Source organism: Microcebus murinus, chromosome 11 (genome assembly GCF_040939455.1).
Source record: "Microcebus murinus isolate Inina chromosome 11, M.murinus_Inina_mat1.0, whole genome shotgun sequence".
Taxonomy (NCBI): Eukaryota; Metazoa; Chordata; class Mammalia; order Primates; family Cheirogaleidae; genus Microcebus; species Microcebus murinus.
The window spans coordinates 38,969,940-38,986,008 of NC_134114.1; the positions used below are offsets into that span (position 1 = coordinate 38,969,940).

The following is a 16,069-nucleotide window of genomic DNA, read 5'->3' on the forward strand; positions in this document are numbered from 1 at the left end:
TTCCCTTGCCACACTCCAAGTAGAAAACTAAAATTAGAGATTGCTAGTATTATTTTTACTTCCATCTACACGTAAGGTGAAAGTATGACCTCTTTTATTTGTTCATCAATGAATATTAAAATTGAGTACCTATTATGAGAGCCAAGGTACTAGGTTCCTATTAAATTCTAATCTTTTGTCCCTCAATTACAATTTCTGCCATTTGAATTATGAAGGACTATATTTGAACTTCATCAACAATCTATTGCTAGGAAATTAACAGAAATCCCTCTAAGTAATCAAAGTGGAGTTTTGAAAGATCCTCAGTAAGCAAAACAAATGAGACCATTGAAAAATATCTAAGCGCACTCTAGTATGTCAAGGTTACTGACCATACCGGTTCAACTGTGGGTACAAAAAGGGTTCAAGGGCAGTGATATCAAAGCTTTGGATTAAGGAAAATAGTGCAAGCTATCCAACCCAAGGTTGGCAATAACATTAGACAATCCTGCACTACATCTGTATGCCTTTTAAATGTTACTGAAATAGGTGGCATCTATTAATAGTGTACTTACTTAGGTTCTGATTTTGAGTATCAAATATTAAATTAACTGACTTCTGAAGTTCTTCCTTTTCACGGAAATGTAATTATAATTGGTTTTAGAACTCTTCTTCTGGGTCAAGATGGTCTAAATTCTGTAGGCATCAAGGTCTGACAGAGGTTAGGTAGTAAAACAGGGAATCAAAACATTAAGTTAAAGATAATATAGACACAGGCTGTGCCCTTACGGCACATAATCATGTAAAACTGGATGATACTAAAGAATTTATTGTAAATGTAGTGGCAAATACACTGAGAATCATCATCATTAAAAAGGAACTAGAAAATTACACATGTTTAAAGTATGTGCTTTCCCCCCCCCCACCTTTATGTTAATGACCAGTACCAACATTTTAAGTAATGAAATACTTAATGGGATGTCCATTTTCACATAATTTCATGACTGCATCTTCATCTTAATTTTTAAAGCAGTTGACCATGGAATTTTAGTTTCAATTAATATTCTCTGTTTTTATTAATTCCGTAATGATTTGTAGAATCTTGTCATCTGAGTGGAAGAAAAAAAAAAAAGCCATGAGTAACTGCAACACTGGCTAATTTTCCAATGTATACACATGTAAATAAGAGGTATACGTCATTAAGATTTTCTTAAATTAGAATACAAAATTAACACCAGCAATATTCACTTATTATAAAGCTAGAGACACCTACAAAATATTTTTGTCCTATAAATATTAATTCACTATAGTTATATTACACCCACTTCAACAAAAAATTAACATTCTGAAAACAGTTAATATCTGAGGATGTTAAGGCCCAAAGAGATAATATGATATAAATTGTTACTTCTTTATAAGGAATTATTTCTTTAAAAATTCTTTTAAGACAACAAGTTTCCCAATTTTTTCACCTGCTTAAAATATACTGAAGGCTCTACTAACCCTTCAGTGTTCTTGAAGAGTATGGCAGGATTTCCAAAGTATGTGCATGGAGGAAAGAACTGTTATCAGATGTTTCTCCATATTTAGTCCAAAAGAAACAAAAAATTCTAACAGGGAAGTGCTCTCAGAGAGGTGTCAATGGGGAAATGATGGACCTCTTTGCACAACAAAGGAATCAAACACCAACTGATTTGACAAACAGAACAACAGAGACCACATTATTTGCTAAGGAAGTTTTGTTAACAGAGCTTCTACTTTTCAACAGTCGCTCTGAAATTGTGACTTCCTAAGAACCTCATAACCACTCTTTAGATAGTTATGAGGGCTGTAAGACTGAAATTCTACATTGATATTAGATAATAGAATGCTCTGGGCTTCAACAGTAGCAATGGGAATTTTGATAAATGGGTCCCTGGCCTGACACTCAGGTTCTTGGGGGGCTACAGTTGCATTAGGGGGGAAAAAAGGGTGGGGAGAAGAAAGGTCTCTTGTCTGAAGTGGAACAATGGCAGGTCTAGAAAGAACTATGAACAATGCTCAAATTTTTTTTTTTTTGAGACAGGGTCTCACTCTGTTGCCCAGGCTAGAGTGAGTGCCATGGCGTCAGCCTAGCTCACAGCAACCTCAGACTCCTAGGCTCAAGCGATCCTCTTGCCTCAGCCTCCCGAGTAGCTGGGACTACAGGCATGCGTGGCATGCCTGGCTAATTTTTTCTATATATATTAGTTAGCTAATTAATTTCTTTCTATTTATAGTAGAGACGGGGTCTCGCTCTTGCTCAGGCTGGTTTTGAACTCCTGACCTCGAGCGATCCGCCCGCCTCAGCCTCCCAGAGTGCTAGGATTACAGTATGCTCAATTTTTTTAAATCTCTTTTTCCCCCCATGGCCAAAAGTTCAGAAGTAAAGTTTAGAAGAGATAGGAATAAACTAAATGAATCTTAGGAGGATAATTAGCTTGTGAATAATCACACAAATTACCTGATTTTGGTGCAATTCAGAAAATAGATTTTATGAAAACAATTTTTAATCACACGGAATTTAAGATTTCAATGTGCTATAGTATACTCCAATGTTTCCAAGAAAAATCACAATTTCTACAGTCTTTCAGACTTTCTCTTAATAAGTTTTTCCACACATTAATACATATATGTATGTGTACCTACGTATACATATGTACATATATATACACATATACTGTCTTTCACCTACATTACAATCAAATACTTACTTTCAAGGGACATCTTTGGATTTTCAAGCTTTTTTCTTAAAACAGAATCAATGAGAACTCTTAGCTGCTTGAAAATGACGGCTATCTTTACAGGGGCCTGTTGAGACGAGATGTAAAATTGGACAAAGTTAACCCAGGACAGTGTGAATGTGTTTAAATAAATCAAGGCAAGCGTATATACCTTCCAATTTGCCATAGCACATCTTGATTTTAATATAAAACACAATAGGGAAAATAGAGACAAATTATTTCTGGTAGCTAAGCTATGTAAACCTCTTGATTACCTTATTAAATGTGACGACTCTTTCCAAGGTTGTTAGGATATTAGATTTGAGATAATCCATAAAGTTAACTATTGAAGCAGTAAATTATAAATAATAGTAAATTAGAACTGTTATTGATGATTACAATTTATAATAGCAATATAGTTTTGTTTTATTTTTTAGAGACAGAGTCTCACTTTGTTGCCTGGGCTAGAGTGAGATGGCCTAATCACAGTTCACTGCAACCTCAAACTCCTGGGCTCAAATAATCCTTCCTGCTTCAGCCTCCCACGTAGCTGGGACTATAGGCATACATTACCACACCTGGCTAATTTTTGGGGTGGGGGTAGAGATGGGGTCTCACTATTGCCCAGGCTGGTCTCGATCTCCTGGCCTCAAGTGATCCTCCCACCTCAGCCTCCTAAAGTGCTAGGATTTCAGGCACAAGCCACTGTGCCCAGTCTAATATTTTTAAAGAGATGGGGTCTTGCTATATTGCTCAGGCTGGTCTTAAACCCCTGGGCTCAAGTGAGTAGCTGCGACTATAGGTGTGTAATACCACAACCAGCATGTAATAGCAATATAATTTGATTTTCAAATTTTAATAGATTTAAAACCATATTGGCACGACAAAATAAGGACGTCTTCTACCTTAACTAGGTCATGTTATAGTAAGAAATTATGCAAACTCTAATAAAATTTTTAAAATTCTACTTCAATAATATTAGAAGTTGAAAATTTTTCATAATCCGTAAAATCAGTTGTACTATGTACCTGAAAATAGATCCAGCCATCAACAGAAAGAAGACGTTCTCGGTGTTGAACTTCTATATCACCACCAAAAAGTAAAACTGGAAAAGGGGTTATTAAGGTAGTTTCCCTCAAATATACTCTGGCATACCTCACCTACATAGGAAAAAAAGGGGGAGCGGAAAGAACTTCAAAGTCTAAAAATATAATAAATTCATTTATCTTTTTCATGTAAGCATTTTTCTATAATTTGTTCTACATTTTAAGCTATAGGTTTTTGTGAAGCTGTGTGTTTTCATTCTCTTATGTGCACAATTTGTCCATTTTGTAGTAACTGCTATTACTACCTGTGCATTTATACTATGAAAATGCATTTTAAATGTTTGTGAGGCTAAATTATATATCTTGAACATAAATAAAACTAGGTACAAGCAATTTTATAATGCTAATGATCTTAAATAATGTTAAAATTATGTTATGTTTAAATTTCCAAGTTTCTGGTTTTTAGACCAGTGTTCAGCTGTGGCTATCTGTCAGTAATTTCTCATGTTTTCCTTTTAAGTTTGATGATATGTTGGGTGCTTGAAATTGTGGATCTTTGTTACTTTAAAGGTCAAGAAACATAATGGAGGTACTCTTTTAGTAAAGGGAGAAGAAATATGTTTCAAATTGACATGTTTCCTTTTCTTCTCATACTGTCCTAAAAATGAGTGAATGAGATAAGCAACAAAAATCCAAAATATGAACAAGAGAAAATGCTATCTTGGCCTTCACTGTATATTGAAATATAAGAAAACAGAGTGGCAATGCAGTTATAATTCAAAGGTTAGCTGTTTCAATTGTAATCTATAAATATTTGCTACTAAATTATCTTAGGTGATACTGTGACTCAAACTATTGCAGAATCATGCACATTTCTACCCCATCCAATTTTCTCTTTATTTGGAAATAGCACATAAAACTTGTCTTTTTTTTTCACTTTTGAGATGTCAGCATCTTAGTAAAATATTCAGGGAATCAATACATTCTTAACCAACAGCTATTTGCTATTTTTCTTTTTATTCCAAGTAGAAAAGATGATGGTCAGAGTAAAAATGTTACTTTTTTTTTTTTTTTACAGAGAAAGAGTCTCATTTTGTCACCCAGACTGGTGTGCAGTAGCCTAATGATAGGTCACTACAACCTCAAACTCCTGGGCTCAAGGGATCCTCCTCCTGCCCAACCTCCCATTACAAGTGCATGCCACCATGCCTGGCTAGTTTTAAACATTTTTTTCAAAACAGATGGGGGTCTTGCTTTGTTGCCTAGGCTGATCTCACACTCCTGTCCTCAAGTGATCCTCCTGCCTGCCTTAGCTCCCTAAAGTGCTGGGATTATAAGCATGAGCCACCGCACCTGGCCTTTATTTAAGATAAATAAGCATTTTTTTGTTTAAGAAACTATGTGCATCTGGATTTCAGATATGAACAAAAATGAACAGCTCAATTTGAGAACCAAATAAAATACTTATTAGGGCATCCTAACTTGTTATGAATGACTTATAGAATAATGCCCTGAATAGTGGAATTTAAAAATGAGTACTTTACCTTCTCTTGGTATAAAAGCCATCCATAGGTTTGTAAATCTCTATTTACTGAAGATGGATGTACTTGTGCTTTGCCTTGGGCTGTTTCCACAATGCAAGCTAATTTTTCCGTAACATCAACTGACTTTGTATAGATTATCTTCCCCACGTTGTCATACAGTCCAGCAGCCAATACAGCTTTAAGAAGGGCAATTTCTTGGAAAGGGAGGGTCTGTGAGGCTCTGTTTCCTTCCCAGCTGGTAGAAGTTGTGGAAGATGAAAAACCCGCCGCCTTAACCAACTTTATCAACTCTTGCTTTACATCCTAGATTAGTTTATGTTAAAAAGAGAAATAATCATAATTGATTAAAATAGAGAAATTTCCAAATAACTCTGCACTTTATATTACTGTTTCCTATAAAAATTGACAGGATGTCGATTATTTAGTTAACTATAACCTAAATTAGTTTAGGGAAGAAAAATAAGACACCAAGAAGTCAAGAATTGGAGTCAGCTGTTCTCCCCACCCCAAGACTTGAAATGCCAAATATAAGACTGTCTAAAATGTGACAGCAATAAAAATGTGTCTAGACACATTTTCATTCACTACATCTACTTCAATAGTAGCTCTTTTGGGGACATTTTTACTCAGTGAGAATGGTCAATATTGAGAAAGAATTACAGAAAAATCTTTATCCTAGGCTGCAAGTATCTTCTTCATCTGCCTCTAGGAAGCTCAATTTCTTAAAGAACACTGACAAAGTTTATTAATGGCAACTTCATTTAACCTAAAATTGTCGCCTAAAATATTTTTCTACCTTTAGTAGTGCCGATCAGCAAAACGACTATAGGAAGGATGAGTATTTTTCAAAGTACACAGAATAAAAGCAATTAAAAGGTGACATTTACATGTAGGATATCCTTTGGGTTTTTCGTTTGAGTCTTAAGGGACTTTGATTTCAGGGGAGGAAAGACCAAATAGACAGCTGCTGTAACACCACAGGATTGGCAAAAGCATCTAAAACTTTGCACCCCAGAGAAGGTGCAGAAAAGCCTCACAGAAGGAAGGGTGTGGAAGGCAATTTGGAGGTTGGAGGGAACTAGAGAAGGGACAAAGGAGAAAGTGCTAAATTGAAGACATAGCTACCTCTGGGTCAACTGACTGGGATTTCCACATCTCGAATCCTAATCAGTTGGCCCAGAGTGGCTAGGTCTTCAACTTAGCCCTTTGTCTGCTTTGAGAAAAACAAAGTTCATTCTAGTTAGAGAAGTCCTTTCTGTCATCCCAGCAGTTATTTTAAATCACAAAAAGTAGTGGGTTAAATTATAAGGGAAAAAAAATTTTTTTTTTTTTGAGACAGAGTCTCACCTTCTTGCCCAAGCTAGCGTGAGTGCCGTGGCATCAGCCTAGCTCACAGCAACCTCAAACTCCGGGGCTCAAGCAATCCTACTGCCCCAGCCTCCCGAATAGTTGGGACTATAGGCATGCGTCACCATGCCCAGCTAATTTTTCTATATATATTAGTTGGCTAATTAATTTCTTTCTATTTATAGTAGAGACGGGGTATCGCTCTTGCTCAGGCTGTTTTTGAACTCCTGACCTAAAGCAATCCGCCCGCCTTGGCCACCCAGAGTGCTAGGATTACAGGCGTGAGTCACTGCGCCTGGCCGGGGGAAAAAAATATTTTTAACCTTTTAAAATATGAGTATAGAATAGAGGAATTATGTGAGAGATCTATTAACTTTATTTTCTGCACTTTAATAGCGTATCTATATTAGACATCATTTCCATTTAAAGAAATATCAATAAAAACATAAAGATCATGTTTGTGAAGGAGCACTTTTTTCACAATCACTTGTCTTTACATTTTAACTACACTTCTACTATCTGTCTTCCCAGAAATAATCCTGCTCATTAATGGCAACCTGAGCAATGGGCAAAGGGATCTTGTTTCCCTTTCTAAGAGCAGACTGATAAACTGGGTCATAACCAGCCACAGGGTATGAAGCCTTGGATGCCTTTTCATAACTAGCCATCCCACACTGTAACCAAGTAGCTGGCCAATATTTATGAACATATAAAAGAATTTCATTAAAAGGAATCAAGGCTCTTTGTAGAAATGACTGATTCCAAGTGTGGAATACAAAATGCACAAGATATGTCTGAACAGCTTGTCATACCCAAAGCAAGGAAGCCATGAAAGGTTGCTAAGGTTATGTGAAAAGGACTCAGGGGCCAACTTGAAGGGGCTCTCACTTTCCAAGTAAGGGACAATCTGAGTTTTAAAAAATAAATATTCACAGAGAACTGAACCACACCAAATATGTTTAAATCAATAAGCTTATAATGATTTTTATAAAAAACATTCATTGATTACCTGTGGAGATATTTAGGAATCAACTCATTATGAAAACTGCTACGTAAAAGGAAAGAATCAAGCATTTATCCTAATTTTCTTATATGAACAATACCTCAGGGTATTCAAATATAAGGGAAAAGTTCTTTATGAAATAATTCTAGCTAATAATCAGAATTACAGTATCACCATTTTTCAACCCTAATGCAACAATGTGTCTGAGTGTTATCAATGGCTGCTAAAATCATTACATGAAAAGTCAATGGGGAATTTTATAGTGGATGAATCTGGCTGACCCCATTGAGAAATTTTAACATTACAAAAAGGGAGAAAAACTCCAAAAGAAAAATAAAAAATGAACCAGAATTAGATTAAAACCTCTTGATATAAACACCAATTTACAGGAAATATAGGGCACAGAAGAACACGTTAAACAACGTCACAAGGACACAAACCGCCATCTCCAGAATGCAGGAAATTCTATATGACAACATACCTGGTTTCTTCAAAAAAACAAATGACAATTAGGAAAAAATGAGAGGGGGTAACTACAGATTGAGATTCAAGGGACACAGCAACCAAATTTAATATGTGGGCCTAGCCTGGATCATGATTTGAACTAGCTGCTAAAAAAAATAGTTATGAGATAACTGAAGATATTTAAGCATTGCTAGTATATTTGATGATATTAAGGAATTTTTTTTTCTTTAGGTGTAATAAGGTTAAAGAAAAATGAATCCTATACTTCAGAGACACATAATAATCTGATGCCTTGGATTTGCTTCCAATTACTCTAGAAGGCAAAGAGTTGAATAAGGCAAGTATAAAATAAAACAAGATAGACCACAAGCTGATAACTATGGAAGTGGGAAATGAGTACCTGAAAGTCCATTATACTATTCTGTCTACTTTTATATATGTTTGAAATTTTTTTATAATTAAAAATCACAATCAAATTTCAGAGTTGAGAAGAACTATAGATTATATCCTCCAACTCATTTTTTTAAATGAAAAACTGAGACTTAAAGAGATTAACTATCCTTTTCCCCAAGATAGTGTTATTTTTATGAAATCATGTTGCCTCTTTTTAACTATTTCTTAAATATGTTATGATTGTTAAATACTATTTTTAATTGTGTAATACATAAAGGTTACATGTTGGAAGAAACAAAAAAAAATTCACAAATATATAATTTAATAAATATTAACTAAGCCCTTACTATATGTCAAGTACTATGCTAGGCATTCTTTTTTCTAAAATAAACCTATTATAGTTATCCATATGACTCTGAATTATGGAACTGTATGAAGAATTACCTCTAGTGTTAACAGTGATGTTCTATTAAGAAAGTTCCTCCGGCAATATGCAATTTCAGAACGATAGCCTCCTTCTTGACGTGCTTTCTTCCATCTAGATAAATAAAATGTTAATCAACGAACAAAGGTCACCACGTTTTCTCTGCAAACTCTCAGAGCTAGTAACCAAAGTTAAGATTTAAAAAAATTATGATCATTTAAAAAAGAGGAGAGGTCTTGCTTGTTGTTGTAGCAGCTACCCATTGTATATAAGAATTTCAACTGCAATAGATATTTTTTCTGTTTATGTGTAACAGTAAGTTATTATGTTATTACAAATATGAGATAATATACATACGATAATATCAAGTATATGGTTCTTAAATTTTAGGATTATAAAACATAAATCTCTAAACTTATTATACCTTGGACAGATGAAATAACTAAAAATAAATTAAAATCTTAGATGTATAATTTTAATGATAGTCAAAGATAAATTTTTTAAAAAGTAAATAACCTCAGGTCATTGGCTTATTGATAACACATAGATCATTTCTTTACCCTAGATATGCATTGTAGATCGTCAGATGGTCTGAATCTGCCATGGCCAAAGCTGACTTTGCAAGATCTGCTTCATCTTTTCGACCAATTGGTGTGGTAAAAGGAGACTTCTCTGTCATAACTGCGGCTAGTGTTGCCTATCCATAAATAAGCAAACAATTTGTCACTAAAGAGGTATACAAAGCAGTTAATTTGTAAAAGAAAGCATATTATAAAACAATCACACTTTAAGTTGCCTGTTCCTTATTTTCAGTACATTTATCATGTTCTACCATAGCTAATTTATAGTTTCATTTTACTTATTTACTTATTATTTTTTTGTTTTGAGACAGAGTTTCACTTTGTTGCCCAGGCTAGCTCACGGCAACCTCAAATAGCTGGGACTATAGGAATGCGCCACCATGCCCGGCTAATTTTTTCTCTATATATTAGTTGGCCAATTAATTTCTTTCTATTTATAGTAGAGACAGGGTCTCGTTCTTGCTCAGGCTGTTTTTGAACTCCTGACCTTGAGCAATCCGCCCACCTTGGCCTCCCAAGAGTGCTAGGATTACAGGCATGAACCACCGTGCCCGGCCTTATTTACTTATTTTTTAAGACACAGGGTCTCGCTCTATTGTCCAGGCTGGAGTACACTGGCATCATCATAACTCACTGTGGCCTCAAACTCCCGGGCTCGGGCTATTTTCATTTTAAATAGTTACTTTTCGTTTCATTTTATGGAATCTAAAAATATATCACTTTATTTTTATACCATTTATGTGAATAAGGAGGTAATATCACCAGAATCTGAGAAAAAAACTTAACATTTATGTAAGTGATTTATAGTCTGTCATATAGTTAGAGGTAATCTTAGTCCATTATCTTGATTCCTAGACTGTTGAATTTCCAGTGTCTGCAATGCTCTTTAAAAATAATTTGGACTACATAGCAACCCATTTGTTGTTGTAGGTTATCCGATAAACCATCATGAAAGAGGTTATTTTTTGAACTTGGGCACAATTCTGGTGAGTACCTATTTCTAATACTAAAGAGAAAGCCCAGAATAGTAAGTTACATTCTCTCCATTCTGTTTTTAATACAGTCTTAACTTGTAATCTCAGAAAAGGCCATAGCTTGATAAAATTGGAAAGTTGGAATGAATGGCACAGCAGGCATAAATGCCCAGAAATTCAGACATATGCACATAATTTGTTAATTCTGAGATAATTTGAGAAAATAGAACTCTGATACAATTACTGCCTCAGAAAAAGAACCCAGAAAAGGAAAAGAAAAAAGTTTTGATTCTATTTCTCAAAGTCTGTGGTGTTCAAAGCTTTCTGAGAATTGTCTACTACATATTCAATTAAATATTTTATGTGGGTTGTTTGATAGCAAAATTCTAGACAAGCCAAATTCACTTACAAAATAGTACCTACTGTACACTTAAGTAAATGGATGGATTTTCAATTATACAAATATAAAAAGTTAAATATTATATTAAAAAATTTTCATCAAGCATTTAGGTCCCCTGGGTTTTAATGTTAGTATAAACATTCTAGTAAGTTAAAAAACATTTAAATTAAAACTTAAACATTGTTTCCAAATTTAATAACTTCCTAGCCAAATGACATTTAAAGTGAAGTAGCAGCAGCATCGTTTGACTTACTACTGGGTCAAGGCAGCCAAATATGGCACCAAAAATAAGCATCTTGCCAATCTTGACATTCACAGGTAAAGCTGCAAGGTGTTGGCCCAATGGAGTCAGTTTAGGCTCATTTAGTTCACAAGCTCCAATTTTTCGGAGTAAATTCATTGCATTGCTGATTACTTGAAGCTGAGGAGGATCTAAGGCTTTAGAGAGGAAATCTTCAGGAGAACCAAGACTACATTTCTGCAGATTAAAAAATAATGATAAAATTGTTATATGATCAGAAACAACTACCCAAAGACATGATATTGGAACTAAATCTCAGTTCCGTAAAATTCTGAGCAAAGAGGATGAAACTGTGAATACGACTATCCTATTATTTTTCTTATAATGGAACGGGAAGAGGGAGAGAGAGTATGTGAATATATGTGTGTTTTTTGGGGGGAATGCATAAAGATGAGATCTTCCAACCCACATTTTTAGTTTCTTCATTCCTGATTTTTATAGTCAAAAACCTAAGAAATGAAGAGTATTATATATTTCCATTCTAGAAAGACCTTGGTTTAGGTCAGGGTTTCACAGTCTCAGCACTACTGATATTTAGGGCTGGATAATTCTTTGTTTTAGGGAGCTGTCCTATGTACTGTCAGATGTTTAGCAACATCCCTGATCTCTATCCACTAGATACCAGTAGTATTTTCCCCCTGCCCATTTATGACAATCAAAAATGTCTCTAGATATTGTTAAATGTCCCCTGGCAGGCAATATTGGCCCCAGTTGTGAATTACTGGTTTAGGTTATGAGGCCATATTCTAATCTATAAAGTATGAGTATATATGGCAAAATCAAAACACAGAGGATTTACTTATAAAAAGATGGAAAGGGACATACATTAAAGAATAAAATGCTTGAAAATGTAAAGCAATATAAGGTAAATAAATTTAGGTCTTCATTTTTTTTCTAGAAAGAAATGAAGAACAAAATTCACTTGCACCTCCCCCTAGGATTACCATAATATGAAGACATAATTCCTCCAAAGGTACGCGCAAAATTTCAGGAACAGAATAGTCCATAAAGCCTTCAAATCTGAAAAACAAAATAAAATAATACTAAATATACATTATCAGAAATGTCACACAGTACTGATTTATGGGCTTGAAATTTCCAGTGCTATGCCATACCTTTCTTTTGTGTACATTCGGAAGCAGAAGCCATCTCTGACTCTCCCAGCTCTACCCTGGCGCTGCAGAGCACTGGCTTTACTGACAAATGTCTCAACCAAAGAACTCATCTGACTGCTTTCATGGTACCTAAAGAAATATTTTAGGAGAGAATATGTAGATAATTGACTTTAAATCAAAATTGGAAAAAGCTGGGAATATGTGACTCTTAAAATTAAGTTGAACATAGGCTAAAAAAAGTTATTATAGTGGACCAACATTTCTCAAATCATATTTCATATTTAAATAATTTATTAAACAGCAAACATTGCATACTAAATCTCATACTACCAAATTAAATCTCTGGCACAAGAAAAAAATATACCCTTTTTGAAACTAATCTTATAATGGAATCTTTTTTATTTTAAAGGAATATCTATTAATTATACAATGAGAATTCTTTGAAATAATTTGAGAAATGCTACTGTGAACATCATAATTCAAGGTACCTTTCACAAGATACAGTTAAACCCTGAAAACATTTCCTCTAAAGGCACTATTCAAAGAATCAAGATTTTATTTTCTATGGACTATTCTTTTTCAAATATTGCTACAGTTTCCTAATATTGGGGATAGTATATGTGGATTATAATAAATTTCTGAAGGTGGTCTCTTCTATTTATACAATATAAACATTATAATATAGTAATCTTTCTGCTGAAGATTTAGTTATGGTTACCTATTATGTTCCAGTTACTATACTAAGCACTTTCAGAAATTAAATTTTCATTTTCCCCATTTACATATGAGGAAACTATGATTAGAGAGGTTATGTTATTTGCTCAAGAGATTTAAATTCAGCTCTGACTCCAAAACCCATGTTCCTTTTTTATAACCCCACAAATAATGCTTTTTCTTAAATAATTTATTTTACAAACAAAAAAGGATCTATACAAATTTATGTTCTGAAAATTTTCTCAGCATTTTTCTAAAAGTAGCAGTACACTGGCATTACTTCTATTACTTTCATGACATGAAATTCTGACATTTACTCTAAGACATTTTAAAGTTTCCTATAGTTTCTCTAAGGCTTCTTGCTTTGCAGAATTAGGACATTTGGGATTTTTCCTATATAAGTCTATAATTTCTCCTAAGAATCTAAGAAGCCCCAAGTTAAAAATGTTTTGATTTCAGAAATTCAAACTTACTTATTTTCTTTTGTTCTTCCAGTATCAATTACAAATACAACATCTGGAATAGTGATACCCGTCTCTGCAATATTTGTTGCTAAAACAATCTGAAAATAAACAAAAAGCTAAAACATTTAGGCAACTTTCAGCAATATACCATCATTTAAATTTCTTTAGATAATTTGAGGTGATGGATTTTTAAAAGTGAATTTCAATTTTTATTCACAAAAATTTAAAATCTATTTGCTATTGTATAATTTTAATATATTCTCATTAGTTTCATCAGCTCAGCTTGCTAATAAACATTATAGATTTTTATTGTAACAAAAATATCATTGCCCTAATTCTAGTCAGTCATTTTAAAAATGACAGAAGTAGAACGGGAAGCTGGGTCAGAGAACGGAGAGAGCTCAGCACAACCCTTCAAAATTATCAGGAAAAAAATAGCACATTAATGAGAAGAACTGGGTTGTTGTCCTGGCTCTGTTACTTATTAGCTTTGTGACTTGGGCAAGTCACTTTACCTCTCTGGGCCTCAACAGTTTCCTCAACTGTAAATTGGGAGGTAGAAATGGATGATTTCTTAGGTTTAGCTCTAAAGTTCTTAACGATGGATGAATAATGAGTGCAATCTTCTGCATTTTTTTGTATTGAATCCTTGGAGATAAACATTTAGGAAATTTCAGATCAAATTCAATATGTATTACTTTATTTCAACTGTGTAGTTCAATATTGAATGACTGCTTTTCTTACTCATTTATCCTAGGAAATGGAACCCAGATTATTATTAAGAGCTGCATGGGACCGATGTGATCATTCTACATCAGTAGTGTTCAAATTTTACTGGTAAGAGATGGAACTCTTCTTTAAATCAAATCAAACAGGAAAGCACAAATGTTACAGATCAGACCACAGCCTCAGAAACTCTGGAGTTCTTAGAGCACAGTTAGAAAGCCATCAGTTTAATCCAATCCCTTTTAAAGATAAGTGAGGTTAGGTGGTTGCCAAAGGCTATATACAGATGGCAGCAATTTAGGAACTAGAGCCCTGGCCTCCTGCATTACAGTCAGGTTGTTTCCAGATGCTTTGTGTTCCCCACACTTCCAACACTGTGCTCTTTTTTCTCCTGAGATAGGGTTCGAAATCTGAGAAACTCTAGGAGGCCCAGGAAGGAGGATCATTTGAGACCAGGAGTTTGAGACCAACTTGGGCAACATAGTGAGACACTGTCTCTATAAAAAATAGAAAAATTAGCTCGGTGAAGTGGTACATGCCATGTACTTAGAAGGCTGAGGCAGGAGGATCACTTGAAGCCCAGGAATTCAAGGCTGCAGTGAGTTATGATCATGCCACTGTCCCCCAGCCCAGGAGACAGAATAAGACCTTGTCTAAAAAAAAAAAAAAAAAATTCTGAGAAACTCCTTGCTAAGCAACTTTTCATTCAGAATCCTGAACAGAGAACACAATGAAAACTCTGAGATTTTTTTCCCTCTACCTAATGGTCTATGTACTATAAAATAATCAGGAATGAACAGCTTAGAGAACAAGAATCCACCCAGGACTTAAATAGCTTCTGACATCCAATCTCCTTCATGATGTTTTCATGAGAAAAAGTAGTGATTGATTTATTTATTTTTTTGCAAGCAACATCCATACCACATTTTTCAACTATCACTCCCCCTAAAAGTCTGGTTCCTCAAATAGCACATAATGTAAATATTCAAATTGCTTCAATTTTAATATTGAGTTTACTTCTCATTATGTTAACCTGCTTGGAGTCTGCCATGTCCTATATGGCACTTATTATTAACAACTGACTTTGATGATAAAAAGTCATAATGCTTTCATGAAATACTCTCAGGTGGATCACATTTAAGTTTGCTGTACTGAATTTTACCTTCCTGACTCCTGGAGGAGGGAGTGTGAATGCTGCAGCTTGATCTTGGGTTGAAAGAATAGAATGCAGAGCTATCACTTTATATCTGAAAGTTAAAATCATAGTTCTTAGCAAGAGTTTCTCTTTAGAAGACACTGCAAAGAACAACAAAATTTATTTGCATATAGGACACAACTTAAAATTTTTATTATGAAAAAATTTAAACACAAGATTTCACAGATGGTACAATGAAACCCCATATATATATATACCCATCATAGAGAAAAAAATTTAATATGAATAAATTATGTGAAATATAAGATTAAAAAATGTTCTAATGTTGAAGTGATAACCATTACAGCAATAATAAGCTATATCAAAAAGATGTAGTAAATAGCTGATTCAATACATATGGATGATAAACAGCAACCTTGCTGGGGTTCTGCACAATTGAGTGGGTTGGGGGAAGGGAGTCACCGCCTTACTCTTAATCTTAACCACACGATCTGCATATCATACTAAGAAAATGGAACAAATGCAGATATAGTACCTAAAAACTTTTAGTAGATAGAATAGTGAAATAGAGGCCGGGCGTGGTGGCTCACACCTATAATCCTAGCACTCTGGGAGGCTGAGGTGGGTGGATTGCTTGAGGTCAGGAGTTCGAAACCAGCCAGAGCAAGAGACCCCGTCTCTACTAAAAATAGAAAG

General features: G+C 34.5%; 1 protein-coding gene across 2 annotated transcripts in view; it reads right to left on the reverse strand.

Moving 5' to 3' along the window:
- Positions 1-776: 776 nt before the first annotated feature.
- The window catches only part of DHX29 (DExH-box helicase 29), a 42,578-nt gene continuing 27,285 nt past the window's right edge, over positions 777-16,069 (reverse strand). For both annotated transcript variants that reach the window (XM_012775691.3, XM_012775693.2), the window contains 11 exons: positions 15,380-15,464; positions 13,501-13,589; positions 12,314-12,442; positions 12,143-12,218; positions 11,151-11,375; positions 9,503-9,639; positions 8,963-9,056; positions 5,311-5,613; positions 3,749-3,880; positions 2,712-2,808; positions 777-1,088 (listed from right to left, as the gene is read on the reverse strand). In XM_012775691.3, the coding sequence (XP_012631145.1) occupies positions 1,033-1,088; positions 2,712-2,808; positions 3,749-3,880; positions 5,311-5,613; positions 8,963-9,056; positions 9,503-9,639; positions 11,151-11,375; positions 12,143-12,218; positions 12,314-12,442; positions 13,501-13,589; positions 15,380-15,464 (1,423 nt within the window). In that variant the 3' untranslated portion in view covers positions 777-1,032. The remainder of the gene's footprint in view (positions 1,089-2,711; positions 2,809-3,748; positions 3,881-5,310; positions 5,614-8,962; positions 9,057-9,502; positions 9,640-11,150; positions 11,376-12,142; positions 12,219-12,313; positions 12,443-13,500; positions 13,590-15,379; positions 15,465-16,069) is intronic.